Raw genomic sequence first — 22,336 nt, forward strand, 5'->3', positions numbered from 1 at the left:
AAAAATATATTTCGAACAATAAAACACACTGATATCTAACAGAACTCCAAGTAAAACTGCCTTAACACACTCATTAAACACTTGCCAATTATGAAGCATTTACTGGTAAAAACAGAGTTGACTAGAACATGGCCATTTCCTCCAGCAGTAAATAGTCCCACATAGAGATAGTGCTGAACAGATAAATGAAACAGAAATGAAGAAAGCTAACTTGGGAAATGCAGCAACTGTGGCCATGGAGGCTAAATGCAGACATAGCTGATGAAAAGTCAAAGTGGGAGTTGAGGGAGGGCCAAAAAAGTTCAAAAGTTTCTAGTTTAGGAGACCTAAGTGTATGGTGATCCCAGTGATTAAGATCAGAGAAACCAGAAGGTAAAACAAGCTTAAGTGGAAAGTTTGAGATACATAACCATGATAAACCTGAGGTACTTACAGAACCTTCAGAAAGAGATATTCTGCTAAAAGAGGTAATCAGCAGGTAGCTGAAGGTCAGAACACATGCATTTGGGAGATATCCGTACATGTTGCGTTCATGAGAATGAATGACTTTTTTTGTTGGCCTAGGTGCCAGTCACATTGAAGTTTGCTCTAAAATTACTCTTAAATATTTATACATGGTTCTATGTGATCTAAAATTCACAATAAAAACAAAACAAAAAAATAAAAAAGAGAATGACATAACTCAGAACAACATGCAGTGTAATATGAGCAGGGGTCAAAGATAGATGCCTGGAGAGAGGCAATATGTAAACAGAGATCAAAGAAAATTGCAACATCTTAAGGAGACTGAGATAAAACAGTCAAAAAAAAAAAAAAAAAGTCAAACCACAGAGTGAGACCACTATCTAGGAAACCAAGGAAGGTTTGTGAGGGTCAACACTGCCAAACACTGTTAGTTTTGTGGCCTCACTAAGCATTTCCAGCAGATTTGTGGACATCGAAGCTGAAAAACAAGTGCTAAAGAAAGAGTAAGAGTAAGAAATGAGGAAAAGGAGACAGCAAGCAAATACTAGTATTTCAGCAGATTTTGGCAAAACCCCCAACAGGACTGATAGGAAAGGTTTAGGACTTTTAAAGTAGGAGAAACTTGAGAATATTTTAGAATACAGTCTAAGATGAGAAGCATAAAGTTTAGAGGATATACAATAGCACTACCTTTGATAAGATCTGAGGAAACAATATTCCCGGTAGAATGACTATCACAGAAATTTTAAAATCTTAAAAAATAAAAATTCAAATAAATTATATAGGACAATATCCTTAAAGCAGGCACAATGCTTCTACTGAAAGCAAACTAGATACTTTTTAGCATTTTGTTTATTCTAATATAATGCAGACAAAGAATATACTTTTCTGGTTAGCCCCTTTATGTAAACCATTTAAAAATAAAACTCATTTTTCTTCCTCATAAATATTACTAAATTTCTTAGAGTCAAGGTAGGAAAAAAGACAGGACATCAGTACAATACATCAATTGCTTCAGTAAAAGAAAAGAAAGCATAATAAAATCTCACCTATACAACGACTTATAGCAAATAGGAATAACCAAAAGGAAGAAGTGTTTTAAGAGCTGATTTAAGTTACCATAGTGAAATACAAACATAAAGATCAATACTTCCAAATTATGAATAAAATTTAACATTTGTAGTACTATTTAGCTATAAGAAAACACTTTTTCAATTTGATTCAATTCCATCAAAATACACATCATCAGTGAAGCTTTTAAAACTTAATGCATTATCCAAAACTGCTGGATGTGGTGGCACACACCTGTAATTCTAGTGACTCAGGAGGCTGAAGCAGTTGGATTGCAAGTTCAAAGCCAGCCTCTGCAACTCAGTGAGGCCCTAAACAATGTAGTGAAACCCTGTCTCAAAAAAAAGGCAAGGGGGGTGCTGAGGACATGGCTTAGTGGTTAAGTGCCCTTGGGTTCAATCCCTGGTACCAAAAAAAAAAAATTTCCAAAACTGCCCCAAAAGTAAATCAGATTCTTATCTCAAGTTACTCTCACTTAAAGGTAGAATCTTTAAAGTTACTGTCCCCTAAGTGTTTCAAAGATGCATTGGTCAGTTATGAAAGTTAAAATTTACATGATACTTCAAAAATTAGGTATTAAATACTAATCCAGTATATACTCAATATATGATTACTGAATAAATGGATAGTTACAATCTTAAATAATATAAACTATATATATATTTTCATAATATGTATTTATGGATTACAAAATCGCTATTTCCTCTTTTTCTCTCTTAAACTTCAAGCTCATGAATCTATAGTTTGCCTACTTTTTTTTAACCTCTTTTATTAAGACTACAAATACCTCTGGGGAGAGGTATTTTTCTTATTCATCTCTGTGTTCCTCCAAATCATTATGCACATACTCTTATCACTTTGTAAAAAATAGATATTCGATGAGGTCTTACTTGTAAAAAGTATAATTATATTGCAATTTTGTATTTTAAACATAAAAAGTCATATAAGTCTATTTTATTATTATTTGAAAGGCACATTTGGCTCAACAACAAAGACTGTGACACTGTCTGTAAGTTCTACTCACCCAAGCCATGAACTGTATTATAGTCTATGTCTGTCCCATATACATATGCACCAAAATGAGCAGATGCTATCAGGAGGCCACCTGAAAAATCACACAATTATGATCTGTTAAGCAGGAAGTCCCAGACTATTCTTTCTCTCCCTACTTAATGTGATCCAGAATTTTACAAATTAGCCACAGGCAGAGTACCCTGTAATGATACTGATCCTGTCCTATTTTGCAAGACACAGAACTGGGGTGCAGGTGGGGGAGACAATATCTTTTGTGGTCAAAATAACGAATATTTAGACATTTTTTTCTTATTTTAAGAAGTTTATACAGAAATGACTTGCTTCTTTATTTAAAATGAGTATGTACAGCTGCTTACACAAAGAGTTAAAAATACATAAATTCTGATAATTGGATTTTAATCTCACTAAAGTCAGAGTTTCAAACAACTAAAGGAAACATAATGCATATGTAAGACATTCATTCCTACAAAATGTAATCTATATCCTATTTTAAAATATTGTTACACCTGCAACTAATCAAGTAATTAGCTCTTGGTTTAAACTATTAATTTCTAGGTAACTATTATCAAACATAAAACAATTAATACAATTATTTTTCTGTTTAGTTAAAGTTATGACCAAAGTAAGAATAAATGCCCTAATAAAATTGACAAGACTACATTTTGACAGATGTTATCAGCTCAAAAAAGAAAAATCCTAATAATGATTTTTTTTTCAAGTGAAACTTTAAAAAAAGAGAGAATAATAGTATTTTGGAATCCTTGAAGAAAAAATTAAATTTTTATAATTATATTTTCATTAAGCTTCACATTTTTATTCAAATTAAAATGCTTTTAGTTCTTGTTCAAGTCCTAATTAGCTATAATATAGAAAGTTCTGTCAGTCAAGCTGAAATCAGAAATATATTCTTAAGACTAAAAAATATGCACAGACTTGGCAGAGAAAAAAGCTAGGGTTCTTATATCCTTTTGAAATCAATCTTTAAAATTAAGATGGGTAGTGCCTCCAGAGGGTCAAGATCTACAAAGTAATAGTGTTCCTCCCATATCCATTTAAAACACAGTCTGATAACATTACTTAAAAATATTCTGCTCAGGAAAATATTATACCTGACTAATCCCTACTGGAGCCTTTGAAGAAGAGAAGTGGAAGGGATTCAAAGTACAGCAAAACCTATGGCTTCTCACACTAACTGCTGAAAGCATTTGTGTAAGAGGTAAGGCAAAAAGGAGCTCATAATTCTTAGTCTAGAAATGAAGCAGGCCATACTTAGGAAAGGTACTATATGTGATGACCTGGAATACTCACAAAGTCACTTCACCCAAATCATGAGGAATTACTACAATTCTGCCAATTAAGGCAGATACTCACCTAGAAGAACTAGTTGTCAAGGGGAACAGAAAAGCTTTCCTGTGCTTCCTTAACAGAACCTTATCCATTTGGTTAGAATGAGTTTTGAGAAGACTCAATTTACAGTACACTGCTGAAAGGAGATGAATAATCTGTTAGACTACATCTGTTAGTTAACTCTGTGCCTTTTAAGCTTTTAGTTTTTAAAAATAAAATCATAATAAATTGGTTTCTCTGAACTGGTTACTCTTCATTCACTGCTAATCATCTAGTTCTAGTGGTTCTTTCCTTAACTTGAAGCATTTTTGCATTTAGTTATACCTTGGTTGGAATTTTCTTGGAGGCTTTTTGGTGAAAAAAGAGGCACTTAAAAAGGAGGGTGAAGTGTTGAGAATATAGGTAACATGACTCACCCACTTCTTTTTATGCTATTTGAAATAAAATTACTGCATAATTAGTCTAGAATAGCAAGTTGGTGTTTTAATTTCTCATTACAATAACCACTGTAATTTCAATTTCTCAAAACAGTAGCCCCTTTAAGGTTAGGGTAATATCTTACAAGTAAAAAAAATATAATAAGTAGAATTTATTCCATGATAAAGAAACTAATTCAAGATTGGCATTTTTAGAGAGCTAAATGGAAAGCTTTGCTGGGCTTTGCTTTTGCTAAGAGAAAAAGAGAAAAGCTGGTAATACTGCATCTATTTGACCTTAAAAAAAAAAAACAAAAAAACTACTTAAATAAACTTGCAAAAGAATACTGCTAAAAACAGAAATTCTACTAGACAAAAATCTATAAGACTCAGAAAAAGGAGACTACAAGAATTATGGGAAAATGGGAAATAGAGAATATTACAAAGATGTATAAAGATCCATTCTCTCACTCTCCAAACTTCTCTTTTCCTCCCCATAGTCTCCTCCCAGGACTGAAAGAGTCAGTTTCCTAACACCTAGAATCCATGCCTCTCTTTTCCAGTGACAAAATTTCTAACAGAGCTATCCTTACACCTAGCAGTCATCTGAAGAGTAGACAAGGCCAAAGATGCTGAATCATAACTAGAAGAACTGACTCATTTGAGAAGAGAGGATGAGAAAGAATCATAGTTATGACTTCAGAGCTCTATGGTACCTTCAGCAATCAGCAGACACTTGCACCAACTATTATAATTATGAATAAAGAATTAACATTTATTATTTTTAAACCCCAATTCCTTAGCTCGCTGCAATCATTGTAAACTATAAATATTTTGAAAATTAGTCAAAGAGAAAGTGAATTCATGGTCAAGTTACTCATCATCACCATTTACTATTAGCTATATGTAACATCTTTCACCAAAAAGGCATCTAAGTTCTTAATAAAATAACAATGATAAACATTACAATTCACTCAATGTCTACCATGTGTCAGGTTAACAACCTAAGAATATTGTATATACTTAATCATCACAATATATTACTATTATCAATTTATACAAATAATGAGCTGCAACTCAGACAAGATTCTTGCTCAAAGTCATCCAGTAATTGGTAGATATATTAAAGCTCACTCTACATGCTCTTTAAAAAAAAAAAAAATACCATACTACCTCCTTTGAGGTCAACACTAATTAGAGTAAGTATATATTGGTTTATATTACATTAACTTATTGCTATCATTTGCATGTGAAACACCCCTAAAGGCCCATATGTTAAAGTCTTGGTCCCAAGGGTGGTGCTACTGAGAAGTAGTGTAACTTTTAGGAGGTGAAGCTTAGTGATTTAAAGTCCTTAAATCCTTGAGGGTGTTCTCTGGGGCTAGAACCTAGGCCCCTTCCTCTTCTGCTCCAGGCTGTGAGAAGAGCAGTTTGCTCTGCCATGTGCTCCATGCCATTACCATCCAATACTTCCACCAGAAGTCTAATAGCAATGGGTTTGTTCAATCATGGAATGAAATCTCTAAAACTATGAGCCAAAATAAATCTTTTTTCTTCATAAGTTAATTATCTCAGGTAGTTTATTATAGTGACAAAAAGCTTACTAACAAACTTACCAGTTAAACAAAAGAAAAATTTTATCACTAAACAAATTAAATAACATAAGAAAATCTGCATACTCAGTAAAAATTGCATACCATTTACAAGCCTTGTAGCATATCACAGGCAGGGCTTTGCTAATCACTCTGTTAGCTATACTCATTCATATCAGATTATATCCTAACTACTGAGAACTAACCCAGTGGCATGTGTCTTCATTTGGACAATTCTTACACAATGTAAGAAAAATTACTAAAACAAGAATTGACGTGTTTGCTAAAATAGAAAGGAAAGTATATTTCTGCAGCTTTTAATGCAATTCTAAACAACAGTAGCAAACTGTCTAAAAGAAAAAGGCATTTAGGCAGGAAAAAGATTTATAATCTTAAGAAAATCACAAGTTAGGAGTAGTTTTTGAAAAATCCATTTGGGAAACTATATAAATTTCAATTATGTTCCTTTAAAATAGAAAACAGATTACGTAAACTTAACTGTATAAAAAAAAAGTTAAAGAAAGGAAACCAAAGGTAGAAACATCATCAAATATTTTGTGAAAGCTAAGGCTACAGAGGAGGGCACAGAGCTATTTATTATTCTAATCCTTCAGAAGGTACTACCCATCAATGAGGCAAAAGGCCCAAGAGAGAGGACAAAATGTGCTTAAGAACTCTCTGGTCACAATTTTTGGTTATGATCAATTTCAAAACAAAAGTACCAAAACTGACTTATTTCCTAAAACTACATTCAAACTACAAACACAAGCTATGAAATTATATTTTAGCAGCATCTTTGTAAAGAACCTCTTTTCATTTTATATTAATTCTTCTAGATGAATAGTCAGAGGATATACTAGGGATATAGATATACTATTCACTGTAAGGAGCTGCTCTAAAGCAAACACAGCACATGTCCTTGCTCCTCACTACACTAAAGGCAGTCAACATCTTGACCACAGTGATATTAGCACACTATAATATACCCAGCTTCACCTATATCAAGAGAAGGAAATTTTACATGCAGTGACAATTATTTTTTTAACTCTATGGTCTCATCTATGATATATGTCTGTACAAAACTTATTTTGTACATGTATTCATTTCAAAAAATTCTTCACAAACATTTTTAAAGTCCAAGAACAGATTAAGGATTTATAATAAAGAGTTTAACATTTGGAAAAAAAGATAAATCAGATCAATTCCTCAGATCATACAAGGGAATAAACTCTAAAAGAACCAAAGATATAAAAGAAAAAAAAATAAGACTACAGAGGAAAACAGAGAAATGTCCCTGTAATATGAATATAGGGAAAGTGTTTTCATGGTAAATAGCATTTACAAGCAAACTCACAAGATAAATTAGAAGCTGGGAGAAAATATTTGCAACATATATCATGAATAATGGGGTGGGGGCTGGGTGTGTGTTGCACTAATGTCTAACAAAGGACTTTTAAAAATAAAGGGCAAGGTCAGGCATGATAGTGCATGCCTTTAATTCCAGTAGCGGAGGCTAAGGCAGAAGGATGGTGAGTTCAAAGCCAACTTCAGCAACTTAGCAAGGCCCTAAGCAACTCAGTGAGACCCTGTCTCTAATAAAATACAAAAAGGGGCTGGGGATGTGGCTCAGTGATTATGTACCCCGGGTTCAATTCCCAGTACCAAAAAAAGAAGAATGGCAAAAACAACCCAAAATTCTGTACAAAAAGAGGCAAAAGACATGAAGCCAATTCCAAAAAAAGTAATGTAAATGGCTCTGTAAATGGAAAAGTTGTTAGATTTCTCTCTAATAAAAGAAATAAATTAATGCTACACTAAGAAACCATTTTTAACCTAACCAGCTGGCAAACCTTCAAGTTCAACTGGTGAGACTGTGGGAGAACAAGGACTCTCTTATGTTGTTGACAGGAATCCAGACTGTATAATGGAGAGGAATTTAGCAACATCTAACAAAACTACCTAGGCTTCCACTCTTCAACCCAGCAATCTTATGTCTAGGAATTTGTCCTAGCTCCATTAGCTCAACATTGCAAAGGTTATTCATTGAAAACATTAGTTTTAAACAAAACACTAAAAAATACCAACATCCAAGAATAAGAAATTATCATAGTACATACATCTATGGAATACAACTATAAAAAAGAATGAAGACAATCTCCATGAACTGACATGAAGTAATTTCCAGGAAATACTGTTAATGACGAAAGCAAAGTTAGAAACAACATATACAGTATGCTACCTTTTGTGGAAGAAAGCAGAATGAGAAAATGTCCATATATCAGGTTAGCACTAGAAAAAGAAAAAACAGGAAGAATGAACTAGGAAACAATGAAGTTGGAACATGATGGCACATGCCTATGATCCCAGCTATTTACGAAGCTGGGGCAGGAGAATTTCAAGTGTGAGGTCAGCCTCAGCAACTTGGTGAGAACCTGCTCAAAAGAGAAATATTCTGGGAACTGATATATGTAGCTCAGTGGTTTAATCTCCTATACCAAATGTGGTACAAACAAAGTTGGTTACTAATGTGGGATTCAGGGAGCAGGATGGAAGGAATGGATATGAAAGAGATTTGACACTTTTCTGGGTACATTTTATTGTGTAGTTCTGACTTTAAGGAAGTAGGGGGTGGGGATAAAAATCTAAAACTGAAGGCAAACTAGAACAAATGAATGCAAGTAAATTTTAAATGAAGGAGAAAATTAAGCAAGCATAGTATTTGAGTTTGTTGTTCAACAGACAGGGTGGAGAACTGAACACATATCTTGAACTCCTTTAAGTAAGATTCCCTTTCTTTCTTTTTCTTTCTTTCCTTTTTTAGTGACATGAATGAAGCAATTTCAAAACTATTTTAATTACAGAAATGAGCAAAAGAGCAAATGTGTTGATCTTGATAAAAATAAAGGTTCTCAATGTGGAAGAAGGGACACATAAAAATATGAAATGGAGTAGGCAAAAGAGAAATCCATGAAGATCAACTGGAATATGATAGTATAAACACAAGTATAAATCACAATTTCTAACACGTATCTGTGTGTAGGCGTACATATGTTCACACACTGTGGGGAAGTATATGTGTGTCTTTTTGCATATGCACTTAAATGCATAATATGTTTCCTAGTTTGTCCTCTGAATAGGTCTAGAACTCAGATCTTGGTCTCTAATACCATCTCCTCACTCAAAGAAACAAGTGTTCCTTAGAGAAATGACTTGATACTAAGGCCAGAATGGCCATAATATAAGCCAAAAATTAATAAAGGGCTTCAAAGGAGGAGGAAAAAAATTAGAAACATATGAACATGTTACAAACATTCAATGTGAAAAGGCTAGGCAAATATGGGACAATTTGAACAACAACAACAAAATAATTAAGGACTGCCATGTATTATAGACCACCAGAGGCAAACAAACAAACAAAAAAAGGTGTGGGGGACCTATTCATTCACATTATTAATAGGTAAGTAAATAGAAAGAAAAGAAGAAAGGGTTGCTGCTTACAGCAGAATAATGAGAGTTGACTAGTGGCTATAGAAGGATTGGTGGAGCTGAAGGAGTGCTGGTTCATCCCTTTGCAACCATCAGAGCACAGACTGTTTTGACAAGAATCATATCAACAGACACCAAACCTGACAACCTTATAGATGTGAGAGGACATTTTCATAAGGAGAACAGTTACAGGGTCTTAATGTGTCTCCCCACAGATTGCTTATTAACTTCAAGGGGAAAAAAAAACATAATCATCATGCAGTGGAAACAACAAACACCATACTGATCAAAATTAACATTACTAATGAGAGACAGAAAGCCATCATGTATATACCCTGAGGAGGACAGACACCACTGATGTAGTAATCCCACTGGGAATGTATAACCTGAATCTAATCATGAAGAAGCATCAATCAACTCAAAATGAGGAATGTTCTAGAGGAAAATAACCAAGGGAGGAGGAATACCATTCTTCAAAGGTGTGAATTTATAATAATACAAAAAGAAAGGCTTGGAGGATTGAGGACATAGCTCAATGTTAAAGCATTTGTCTAGCATGTACAAGGCCGTGGATCCATTCCCACACCACAAAAAAAAAAAGTCTAGCTATGTTCCAAATCAAAGAGATAAAAGAAATATTGGTAATAAAATACAATACTTGATTCTAGACTGGAAAGGGAAAAAGGATGCCCTAAGAAACATTGTTAGATCAACCGACAAAAGTGGAAAATGAATGTTATTGTATTAATACTATATTTAATAATATCAAAAACAATGGTGGTTATATAAGTAAAGATATTCTTTATTCTTAAGAAATACAACTTAAAGTATGTGGTGAGGAAGAATGTGTCATATGCAATTTTGAAATGATGCAGAAAAAATATTCTGTATATATACATAAATAGAACAAGTGATAAAGCAAAAGAAGTTTAATGTTAACAATGACTTAAGCTGGGTTAGAATATGTGAGGATTCTTTGTTCCACTCTTATTCTTGTGACCTTTCCAAATATATGTGTGTGTGTGTGTGTGTGTGTATTGTAATGTTGAGGGTAGAATACAGGGAGACAATGGCAGACTAGAAGAGAATTCACTAGCAAATTAATTCAGCAACAACAAAAAACATTAAAAAATCTTTTTGTTTATTTTGGTAGTGCGGACTAAACCCACGGGAGCTTTGCCACTAAGCTACATCCCCAGTCTTTTTTATTTTTATTCTGAGACAGAGTTTTGCTAGGTTGCCAAAACTGGCCTTGAACTTACAATCCCCCTGACTCAACCTCCTGAGTCACTGGGATTACAGGTATGCACCAGCACGCCTAGTCAAAAATCTTCCCATCAGCTAGAATATCTTGACCAGATACTATTTCTAACACATATGATCACACTCCTTAAGTTGGTATATAATAAGAACTAACTGGGAACCTAATGCACAAAGAGGCAAGCCTATGGTAGTGGTTCAGAGAATGAGTTCTAGAATCAGAGTGCTTGAGTTTGAATCCTGTCAAACTTACACACTGTATAACCTTGGCCAAGTCATTTAATCTATCTGTGCCATAAATTCCTGAAAAAGACTTTTAAAGTGTCTCCATATTTTTGTAAGAAGTAAAACATTAACATTAGAGTGCAGGGTATCATACATACCCGACACATATACTATTCAACAATGTTAACTTTGCATCATCACCACTCACATGGAAAACTGGCTACGTGGAGAGACTCCAACTACAAACTGAACCACAATGGGGTGAGCCAGACAAAATTAAATACGAGTACTCCCTGGGTATAGGCAACATCAATCAAAAACAATCTGAAGCAAGAAAAACCCTTCCGAGTCAGATGAAGTACACACTTAGTTTTAGGACTTCCACACAAAATTAATTAGAGGTACCCTAATCAAGTACAGGCAGAACCCAGGTCATCGGCATAGCAGTCAGTCTCTAGTCTGCTGATATTTAATCACTTTTATATTCACACTTATAAATTCTCCAAAACCAAATCAAAGACAAAATTCATTAACTATTTTTCTCCAACCAAATATATGGTTCTCACCAGGCACGGTGGCGCACACCTGTAATCCCAGCAGCTTGGAAGGCTGAGGCAGGAGGATCATGAGTTCAAAGACAGTCTCAGCAAAAGCAAGACACTAAGCAATTCAGTGAGACCAAATCTCTAAATCAAATACAAAATAGGGCTGGGCACAAATCTCTGGTACCCAAAACAAAAAACAAAACAAAACAAAAAAATATATGGTTCTCTTTTAGAACATGAACTTTTTTTTTTTTTTTAATTGTGTCATTCAAGCCTTTTTCCTCCAAGAGCTTTCTTGTTTTTAAAGGAAAAAAAGAAAAAGACTGTCTTGGTACAACATAAGATAGTACAAATTTTCTGCTGTAAAAAAATTAGATAATGCTCCCCTCTAGTGGCTTACTTGGAATAAAGCCCATAAAATTCTATCAGCACCATCTTTGAAGTAGCAAAGGTATTAAATACTATTACAAATATAAAGTTGTCTTTTAGCTACTACCCAATGAAAAAGTATTATTCTGTCCATTTAATCTCTCATCAAAAATACTACTATGACCTTTACTACTACAAACAAGCAGTATCTCTACATTAGCTTAACAGTTAAATAAAAATACCTGTTCCAACAAATGGATCAAAGACAATATCATTTTCTTTCACTTTTCCATGGTTTGCCATGATGAATGATAAACCAGCATCCATGCTTGTATTTCCAATAAAGTGTCTCTTTTTGACACTATATGACTCAATTAGCTCTCTCTGTCCATCTGCAATCTAAAGCAGAGATATTTTTCAAATTAGTAAAACTATAGAGAAGAGATTTAAGATTTCAGATAATCACAAAAAACCACAGCATCCTGTTGATGAGAACTTTCCACTTAACTACTGCTCTAAATTCATTCTTTTAAAATGTTTTTGAGGTAGTTCTGGACAAATATCTTTCCCTTTACTATGTCTTTTCAAACCAAATATGAATTGAACATAATTATTCCAAGAATTGGTGCTGATAAGCTTTCCCCATTTCTTTTTCTCCTAAATAACAATAATCTATAACATTAGTCTCAGCTTCCACTTACCCACGTACAGCCCCAGGGAAGTGAGCTGAAGTGTTCTAAGTAATCCATTTCTCTTAAGAATTAAGGCCTGGATTTAAGAGTTCCATAAATGAGATCCACAACTATTACAGTACTCTGCCTTCCTTCTACATTAGTAAAAAAGCAGTTGTTCAAATTTTCTGGTAAATTTTGTTTTAATGTCACTAGGCACACCACTGTCATCCTAGGTCACATATCTAATAAGCCTCTTGAACCTCAGAAATCTCTGGAGAAATGCATTGCATTTTTTGTATAAAGGCATTACCTTTTTTTCTTTTTTTTGGTGGAGCTGGAGATTAAATTCAAGTCCTTATGCATGCTAAACAAGTCACTCTGCCACTGACCTATAACCTCAACCCATATTCAGCTTTTAAAAGAAACAAAATAAGATAGAAAGAATACTTGCTTACCCATCTACCAAAATAAATATTATATGGATTCTCAGGGATGCAATTAGGGTCCAAACCATAATCCTCCAAAATAGAGAATATATGTTGTGGTTTCTTTAAGTTCACTTTTCCTTCAAAGGGCAGAAATTCAAGTGCCTAAAAAATATAAGCAACTGTAATGTTCTATAAAATTTTCCAAGGGAAAATAGTACTTAACTAATAATATCTACCATGTAAGTCTGATGTCAGCAATTAAATAAGATAAAATGTGAAAATCCTTAGCAAAATTGTGGTACAAAACAAACAAAACACTTGACATTAGCTGTTCCTATATATCAACAATGACTAGATTAGATTAATACTCTAGGGGTTTTATTTTGCTAAATTCACTTACATCTATTCGTTTGACTTTTTCTTCTTGTGTCAATGTTTTATTAAATGTGTGAATCTTTATTTTATATGTAGAGTCTGAATGCAGAAATGGAACCTAAAATAAGCAGATAATTTTTTAAGACATTAGTAATACAAAATGTATATATATGCTTATATAAAAATCACATTTCACTACTCACCATCTTCTCCACAGGGTAATTTTTAAGAGAACTATACAACTCCTCAGGAGATCTTCCATGACCCCATAGTTCAAATATAGACCTAGGGAATAAATGATTGGTACTAACCTCAGTAAAGAATTTAGTTCACACAGTAATATTTAAGTTATTTTACTAATTCTTTACACTCACTCTTTAACAATTATTGTCTGTGTGTTCTAAGCTACAAACAACAAATACATGTTCTGGAAACAAATATAGCATAAGTCCAAATCACACAAAAAAGTTGAACCTAATAGAGTTGGGTGGAAATTTAATATAATTTAGGATTTATCCAAGTTTTCATCTTTTTATATGCTAGGATTGAATCCAGGGCTTTGCACAGGTTAGCATTCACTCTACCAATTGAGCTATATCCCTGGCACCCCATCATTTTATTTTTATGCTAGATCAAATGATGCAGTAAAATCATTTAAGATATTTTGGTCAAATGGATGAGAAGTTGCAGAAAATCCAAGTTTTCCCAATGTCTTCTCCATAAAACAAAAAGGACTATATACAAATGTTGCTATTAGCATTTGGCTATGATTTGGTAATATCTATTAACAAAGCTACTCAAAATGTTAAGATTTAACAATGTAGATATCTTTAGGTTTGCTACAGTTTTTATCTTATTTTGTGTGATCAATATAGTCTAAGCTAAAAATAAATAATTAAAACCCATTTTCAATCACTTTTCTACTACAGAAAATTCTGAATTTAAGTTAGTTTTTGGGGGCTTTTTGGTACCGGGGATTGAACTCAGAGGCACTCAACAATGAACCACACCCTCAGTCCTGTTTTGTATTTTATTTAAAGACAAGGTCTCACCGAATTGCTTAGTGCCTTGCTTTTGCTGAGACTGGCTTTGAACTCCCAATCCTCCTAAGAACCGCTGGGATTACAGGCATGCACCACTGCACCTGGCTTAAGTTAGTTTTGAATTTATGCTTATAAGTCTATTTTCATTCTGCTACGAGATTGTAAATACTATCCTTTAAAAATGAATTCCTCCTTTTCATTCTATTGAATTTATACAGAAAAAAACTCTATTCTTACTACTCTTACTTAATAATCTCTTTAATATTTACTTCAGCCATGCAAATTGTGGAAGAAATAAACTGAAAAAGTATTATGTAATATTATTTAATATTACATTAATTTTACCAATCATCAAATATAAGCATCAGATGATATCAGTTTTAAAAGAAGTACACAAATTCTTAGTACTCAGGTTATTTGTTTTAAATTGAATAAGCCTCATATTTGGAATTCAAACACTTCAGCCAAAAATTTTGAGATTATCAGGTAAAGTAATAAGTTATTCAAAGAGTATTTTTTAGTTATGTTCTCATTTTAGAGTCATTTTTATTTAATAAACAAGACTCACTAACAAATTTCAGCTTAAGGGATTAGACTTTTAGGGCTGCAGGTAGATCTCAACGGGAGGAAGTTCACTAAATAAGGGGTTGTAGCCAATTCAATGACAACAGAAATTACATATCACACTATGAAGCATTGCTAACGATGTTAATAAAATGATATATGAATAATCTTAATTGCATTGCATTAATAAACATAATTTCTAAGAGAAAGGTTTTCAACAACCTGTCAAAATATTCAAGAAAAAAAACAACTGAGAAAAACTAAAAAGTGTCAATAAAAAAAAAACTTTTTAAGAAAAAAATGCAAGAAAAGGAAAGAGTAGATGTCAATGATAAAATCTAGAAACTCAGGATAATTTATTAATTTATACCAATATACTTCATTAATTTATATCAATATATGATCATTAAACTGTTTTTTCTTTAACAAAGAAAACAGTAAAACATGTTTTAGGGCAGTCCCCACATTTTGTTACATTACACTTTACCAGTCTGCTCAATCCAACTAAAAATAACCTGTATGAAAAGCATTTTTTGGCCAGGAGTGTTGGTGCATGCCTATAATCCCGGCTATTCGGAGAGGCTGAGGCAGGAGGATCAAGGATGTAGATGTAGATGAGTGACAGAGACCTCTGGGTTCAATCTCCAAATATAGGGGAGAAAAAAAAAATCACTTTCTGAAATTTTAATACTCTGGTTATACTTAAATGTGGCATCTATCCTACATAAGAATGTAGCATTTATACCTCATACTATACTCCCAGTTAATACAGCACTTTAAAGAAAAATGGTTCTAAGCAAGAGTTTCTCCATTTCTCCATTGAGAATCTTCCAACTTTTAATTTCAGCAGGTAATTCTGTTCCCACACCGCCACCCAGTGGTAAATGCATGTTAACTACAAGATAAACCAAGCTCCTGCCACAACCAGTCCTACTTCCTACCAAAATAGAAGAGGGCAGTTAAGTATGGGATACACTCATGCAGGATAACATGGTAAGTTTTTCTTACTTGGCACACACTGTCCGTTTCATTAAGTTTCTTGCAATATCTTCAGAGGGAAGACTAAGAATCCAAAATGGTGACTGAAATAAATAATAATACACAAGTTATTTCTAAGTAGCTACCAACACCTGGTTCGCTTTTATTCAAGAAGTCAACAGGAGAAATTTCTATTTGCTGCTTTCACTTAAGAATACCTGACCTGACTGTATAGAAAAATGATCCAATGAATGAAAATATCAAATTAAATTTAAACTTATTTAACTTTAAGGTTAATTTTGTATTTGCCTTAATGTAGCTTGACTAAAAGAATCAATGCACATTATACTACAGAATACAATCTTGGAAATTTTTATCTTTGCTTATCATTTCTTATAGTACAGCTATTTTATTTTTAACTTATAAGTAATGTATTTCTTAATACTAAATGATCTCTTTTTCTAAGTAGCTATGGTTATCTGAGAGGTAGATGAGGGCCCTGTGAAACAACTATGATAGATAATCATGGGGAACATTATTATTACCATTAAGTTGTACTGTTTTATTATATTGTCTAGGAGGAAAAAAAAAAAAAAGGTCCGAGTCAATCAGGAGTTTCTCAATCCCCTATCTCAATACCCAAGATTACAGGAAATATCTTCTCAAACAGCCCCTTGCCAGAATACTGCCAAACACAGCAGTGTCCTGACCTCATTCATCACTCTCCTTTCACTTTGCCTCAATAACTGAAAGTAAATAAGGAATATAACTCCAATACCACGGAACTTTTAATTTAAGTTCTCTCATCTTTTGCAAGAAATCCTCCCTGACATTAGCAGTCTATCTTCTTCCAGTATTTACACTATCCTACAGAAAAATTCAAAATAATCCAAATAGAAAAACAGATCATTAGTATTAATTCTATTAAAAAAATTTTTAAAGCAATCTAAATTAAATTAAATGGTTATGTAAATTATGGTATAGTGCAATTACATTGGTGATAAAGGCTAAGAACAACACATACCTATATTAATATTGTCAAATAAAAAAGGTTATAGAAGTTCATGGTAAGTAATATTACAACTGAGGAGGATAAAGGATATGAAAAAGACTGGAAGGTCACATCCCCAATTATAAGTCATGACAAGGTGAAAGAACTGTAAATGATTTTTCTTTTCTTTTTCTGTTTTTCCAAACCTCTTTAAAATACTGATAAACTATAAATACAAAATAAAAGCTTATAAATTCACAATCGTATACAGTATAAAATTTCAAATTTTAAAATTATGCCAAATATAAACCTACAGTTCATTTAAATTGTAATTCTGAATACATTTCATCAACAGAATATAGTCCTTTCTTAAATGAAAGAACAGATATACATTATGGTGCAAGTGTTGAATTAAAAATTAAATTTGGGACTGGGAATGTAGTTCAGTGGTAGATGACTTGCCTAACATGTATGATACGCTGGGTTCAATCCCCAGCACCAAAAAATGAAAATAAAAAATAAAAATTTAAAACTGTAAGTACATCTGTTACTTTCCAAAGCCATAATCTTCCCCTAAATATCCTTTTTATTTCATTTTCTCTAGGAACAGATACAAATAACCACATAAATATAAATTTAAGCTTTGTAGTTCTCTTCAAACCCAAGATTCTATTTATATATACATTACATATGGTCTAATGAAAATTCTCCTTACCTTCCCATAAGTTTCATGACTGCTGATGAACTGACCTCCAAAAAGTGAAAGCAAAGATTTTATTTCCTGCATTGAAAATATTATAGAGAGAATATATTTCAAACAGGAAATTCAAAGTCTTCTAAGAGAAACAAACCTAATATGATTAAAAAAGAAAAAGAATGGAGTGATATCTACCCAAGGCATTTAAGTTTCAACATCAGACAATTCCAACTCAGGGTATTGAAACTTTATAGTCACAACCATGGTTAAGTAATTTCAGAGAATTTTAGACAACAGAATTGCCAAGTATGATCAGAGAATGTCCCGATTTTAAAAGGGGGCAGGGAGGCAAAAACAAATAACAGACACTATAGATTGGTAAATTTAACAATACCTCATAAAAATAAAATGAATAATTAAAAACATGACTTGAGGATATTTGGAAAATAACTACAGAGCATCAACATGGATTCATTAAGCACATTAAATTAACCTCTTCTACCTGGATTAAATTATAGCACTAGAAAGAGAACTAACATAATAGGCATGTTAAAAGCATCATGCGTACAAAGTTGAAATCACTTCCAATAGTTTGTGTATTCTGTGAAGTACACACTTTGTATTGATAAACGACGACTATACAAAATTTATGACCTGTACCACTAACAACTACTATCTACAAATTCTACCTACTGAAAGCAGGTAAAATCTTGTATAGGTCCTATGGAGCAGGTAACCTAAAGAAGGAGAAATGTCCCCACTACTGGTTGCTGACAATCCCCTTTCCTCCCAACCAGAAGAAAGAACCTTTAACACCAAGCCTTCAGTGAGCGTCAGCCATCACCAGGGAATGCATACCCACATCACCAAGTTCCTCATTCCAAGATCCAAAAGAATGGGAGGTTTAAGCAACTAATACCATTTCTATTTTTCTTTTGTCTCTGCATCAAATAATTTCTTATATTAGAAGGAGGTGAATTCAGTACAAAAATATGGATAGAGCACAACCTAAAACAAACTACCAGTAAATCAGTAAAGGAAGCCCAAAGGTTATTTAGCAACATGAGTAACACAAATTGGAATCGTAGACATTATGAGACTCAGGACTAAGACAGACTACAGTTTGATTTCAGATCTTCCACATACTAGCTATGTGGTTTTATATATGAAATTTAACTTCTTTTACATCCAGTTCCCTTGGGTGTAAAATAGGAATCAGAGTTATCTCATGAAGTTAGAAGATCTATATATAGAGAAGCACAGACTCTTAGGGTATATTAAGGGAATCTAGATAATGATGACCTCAGCACTCTAACTGAAATTCAGCAGCTCAGGAAGTTAAGCAAGTCTAACACAATTATAACAATCAGAAGAAAAAAATGAACTTATAGATTAGATTACTTGGTCTTACATGATTGTTGTTCCTTCTGTATTAAAGTATTTTGGGAATCAGCTTTACAATTAAAACATCCAAATATAACCAAGTCAAAATTTGCTGCTCCTAGAATCATTGCTAAAAAACAGTGATAGGCTAAAATATAAAGGTCTTAAGAGTTGGAAACAAAATGGATGCAGTGAAACACACCTGTAATCCCACGAACTTGAGGCTGAGACAGGAGGATCACAAATTCAAGGCTAGTCTCAGCAACTTAGCAAGGTCCTTAGTGAGATACTGTCCCAGAATAAAAAACTTTAAAAAAGGGATGGGGATGTGGCTCAGTGGTAAATTGACTCTGGATTCAATTCCCAGTACCAAAAAAAGAGATAGAACGAGAGATGCAAAAAAGAAAGTGAAGAATTATCAGAAGTTTTATAGCATAGCATTAGCTCTAATACCCAAAACTTAAATAACCACTTAAAACTGAGGGTAAATGTGATAAATCATTTACCCTCAGTTTTAAGTGGTTAATTAAGTTTCAAATTTATAAGCACATTGTTTATAAATTCAGCATGATCAAGACAGGTGAGATTCACATGATTAGCTTCAGGTACGATTCTTTCTTCTGAAGGGACATCTAATGGATTTTGTTTACATGCTCCTGATATTGTAGCATGACACATCAGTTTTATGCTTCCTTCTTCTGCCATTGCAAATATGATCCTAATACAATATTTACAATCTATGTCCTATGAACTGTGGACAGAGCCATCTGTGTTGTGGTATTTTTAAATTCTCAGGCCTATACCTTTTCAGAATCCTTGATTTTATGGAACTAAGTTCTTTTATTTATACCTTCTGTCTCATTGTTTCCAAATATAACTCTCATTGTATTTTTTTTCCTGTATTATTTTCCTTTGGATGAGAATATAGATAAGGATAAGGTCTCATCTCAAATCCTGTTTTTTTCCTTAATGGTATGATACCAGCATGCCAGATACTGGCAACCTGATGGTTTGTGCTTGTTTTCTACTCAAATCTTGAAGTTCTCTCTTTCTCTTTTTTTCCCCCCCCTTTGGTTCTGAATCCAGAGTCAATTTACCACTAAGCCACATCCCCATCCCTTTTTCCACTCAAACCAGATCATTTATTTAAGTTGCTTACTTTTTCATCCATTTAGGTTTGCTTCAGAACCAGTAATAAAATCCAAGTCGCTTGAACTTAACTTTTAGTATAAGGCAGCAAAAAAATTAAAATTGGCCCTCACTCTATATGAGAGGTAAAACTGGACTACACTTAGATTCCTAATCTCTCATTTTAATTCATAAAGGCAGCTACTTCTTGTAGCTTCTTGTTTAGCAATTCTAATGAAGTAGATAGGTCCACAAGTGTAGAATGAGATCCACAAGTGTAGAATGTCCCATTATTACCTTCCCTAGAAGGTACCTTATTTCATTTAATTCAACATTATGGAGAAAATTGTATGTGCAAGGCACTAGGTAAGGTAAATATCTATTTATCCTAAAGGAGTTTAGGGTTTAATGGAATTAATGAAACATTTAACCCCACAATTGAAGTGTGAAGTGTTCTTAAAGAAGTAAAAGCAAGGCCGTGTGTGGTGGTGCGCACCTATAATCTCAGCGGCTCAGGAAGCTGATGCAGGAGCATCAACAGTTCAAAGCCAGCCTCAGCAAAAGCAAGGCTAAATCAATGGCAGAGGACAACCTCTTCCAGGAAAGGTAAACTAGATAATTCAGATTAAGTCTCTTGATATGAAAAACTGAAAATGCTGAATATCTACTGAAGGCCCAGAGAGCAAACCAGAATCACCAAACCAAGACTGAAGAGAAATTTCAAGAAAGAACAAAGACAGGGATTTCAAGGAAGAACCACTTTTCCCTAAAACATTTACCAACTTCAAAAACAAATGTCAAGGCAAAAATCCCTCTGATAGCCTAATGGAGCTAGAAGGACAAAAGGAGTACAGGGCTGCCCATGGGGAAGAAAGGAGACTTGACAAACAAACCACCTGATTTTTACTAGGATCCCATACTCTAGGAGCATGAATGAAACAGAATGTAAACAGAGCTTAATATCTATTACGGTTTAGATATGGTCATCCTCCTACCTAAAAGTTCATGTGAGACAATGCAAGAATGTTCAGAGATTAAATTAGATTATAAAAGTTGTAACCTAATTAGTGGATTAATCCACTGACATGGATTAACTAGGCAGTAACTGCAGGCAGGTAGGGTGTGGATGGGGAATAAGTCACTGGGGGCCGTGACTTTGGGGTTTATATTTTTTCCCTGGTAAACAGAGCTCTCTCTGCTTATTGGTTCTCGTGCCCTGAGCTGTTTTCCTCTCCCATGCCTTTCTGCCTTTGTGTTCTGCCTTAGGAGGGGTCCAGCTATGCAGTAGGTCATTTGTGGATTGAGACTTCTGAAACCATGCGCCAAAATAAACTTTTCCTCCTCTAAGTTGTTCCTGTCAGGTATTTTGGTCACAGTGACACAAAGCTCATTAAAACAATATCTGAAAATTAGTTAAAGTGACTCTGGACTCCTAATGCTTTTTTCTATGTGTTCCATCCTTTTTTAAGAGAATGTACTATGGACTGGGTTGTGGCTCAGTGGTAGAGCACTTACCTACCATATGGGAGGCCCTGGGTTCGATCCTCAGCACCACATAAAAATAAATAAATTAAAATAAAGGTATTGTATCCATCTACAACTAAAAAATATTTTAAAAAGAAAGAGAGAGACTGTATTATCATCCTAGTTCTCAAAGTATTTCTTTGAATAAATTTTCAAAGATAGCATCCGGCACATATTTAAAAAATAATCTAGCACATATATCTGAAGAAGAAACAAACTTTATAAACAACAGAAACAGACCCACAGTGCCCCTTTATGAGTCACATACTTTAACTACTAAGCATTCTATATTGAAGGGGATAAAGAAGAGTCATCCCCTGGCAGAGGATGTTGTAGATGTTAAAAATAATCAAGCAAAAAATATAAACCTAAAATAAGTAAATATGCAGGTAAATCTAAATGAGTACTGATTATATAAAATCCAGAGATTAAATTATAGGAGAGGAAAGACCCAAACCAGACAGAAGGAACACAGAGAGCAATAACCAAAGCAGGAAAATGGAGGATATCCTTCAGGGAATGACAGGGAGTCAGTTTGGGTGGGATTAAGGACTGGGAACAATGTGAGAAAGCCAACAAGAAAGCTAGGCAGTGCCAGACCATTGGAATTTTAACCTTAAGAAAAAGGGGGCATAAAACAGAACTGAGCTTATGAAACATTAAACTGGCACCAGGGTAAGACAGTAACTAATAAGAAGATAAAGGGAAGAAACAAGTAAAATCAGCAAGTACTAGGGATG

General features: G+C 33.7%; 1 protein-coding gene across 8 annotated transcripts in view; it reads right to left on the bottom strand.

Annotated features, from left to right (window-relative positions):
- The window catches only part of Trmt11 (tRNA methyltransferase 11 homolog), a 131,238-nt gene that overhangs the window by 105,068 nt on the left and 3,834 nt on the right, over window positions 1-22,336 (bottom strand). For 5 of the 8 annotated variants that reach the window (XM_071613050.1, XM_071613053.1, XM_071613054.1 and 2 more), the window contains exons 2-8: window positions 17,580-17,645; window positions 15,904-15,977; window positions 13,492-13,573; window positions 13,314-13,406; window positions 12,941-13,075; window positions 12,054-12,210; window positions 2,561-2,641 (exon numbers count right to left, since the gene is read on the bottom strand). In XM_071613050.1, the coding sequence (XP_071469151.1) occupies window positions 2,561-2,641; window positions 12,054-12,210; window positions 12,941-13,075; window positions 13,314-13,406; window positions 13,492-13,573; window positions 15,904-15,977; window positions 17,580-17,645 (688 nt within the window). Of the gene's footprint in view, window positions 1-2,560; window positions 2,642-11,463; window positions 11,529-12,053; window positions 12,211-12,940; window positions 13,076-13,313; window positions 13,407-13,491; window positions 13,574-15,903; window positions 15,978-17,579; window positions 17,646-22,336 lie in introns of those variants that run through there. The other 3 variants (XM_071613052.1, XM_071613051.1, XM_071613056.1) reach the window with 3 other exon arrangements.

The sequence above is a fragment of the Marmota flaviventris genome, chromosome 6 (genome assembly GCF_047511675.1).
Source record: "Marmota flaviventris isolate mMarFla1 chromosome 6, mMarFla1.hap1, whole genome shotgun sequence".
Taxonomy (NCBI): domain Eukaryota; kingdom Metazoa; phylum Chordata; class Mammalia; order Rodentia; family Sciuridae; genus Marmota; species Marmota flaviventris.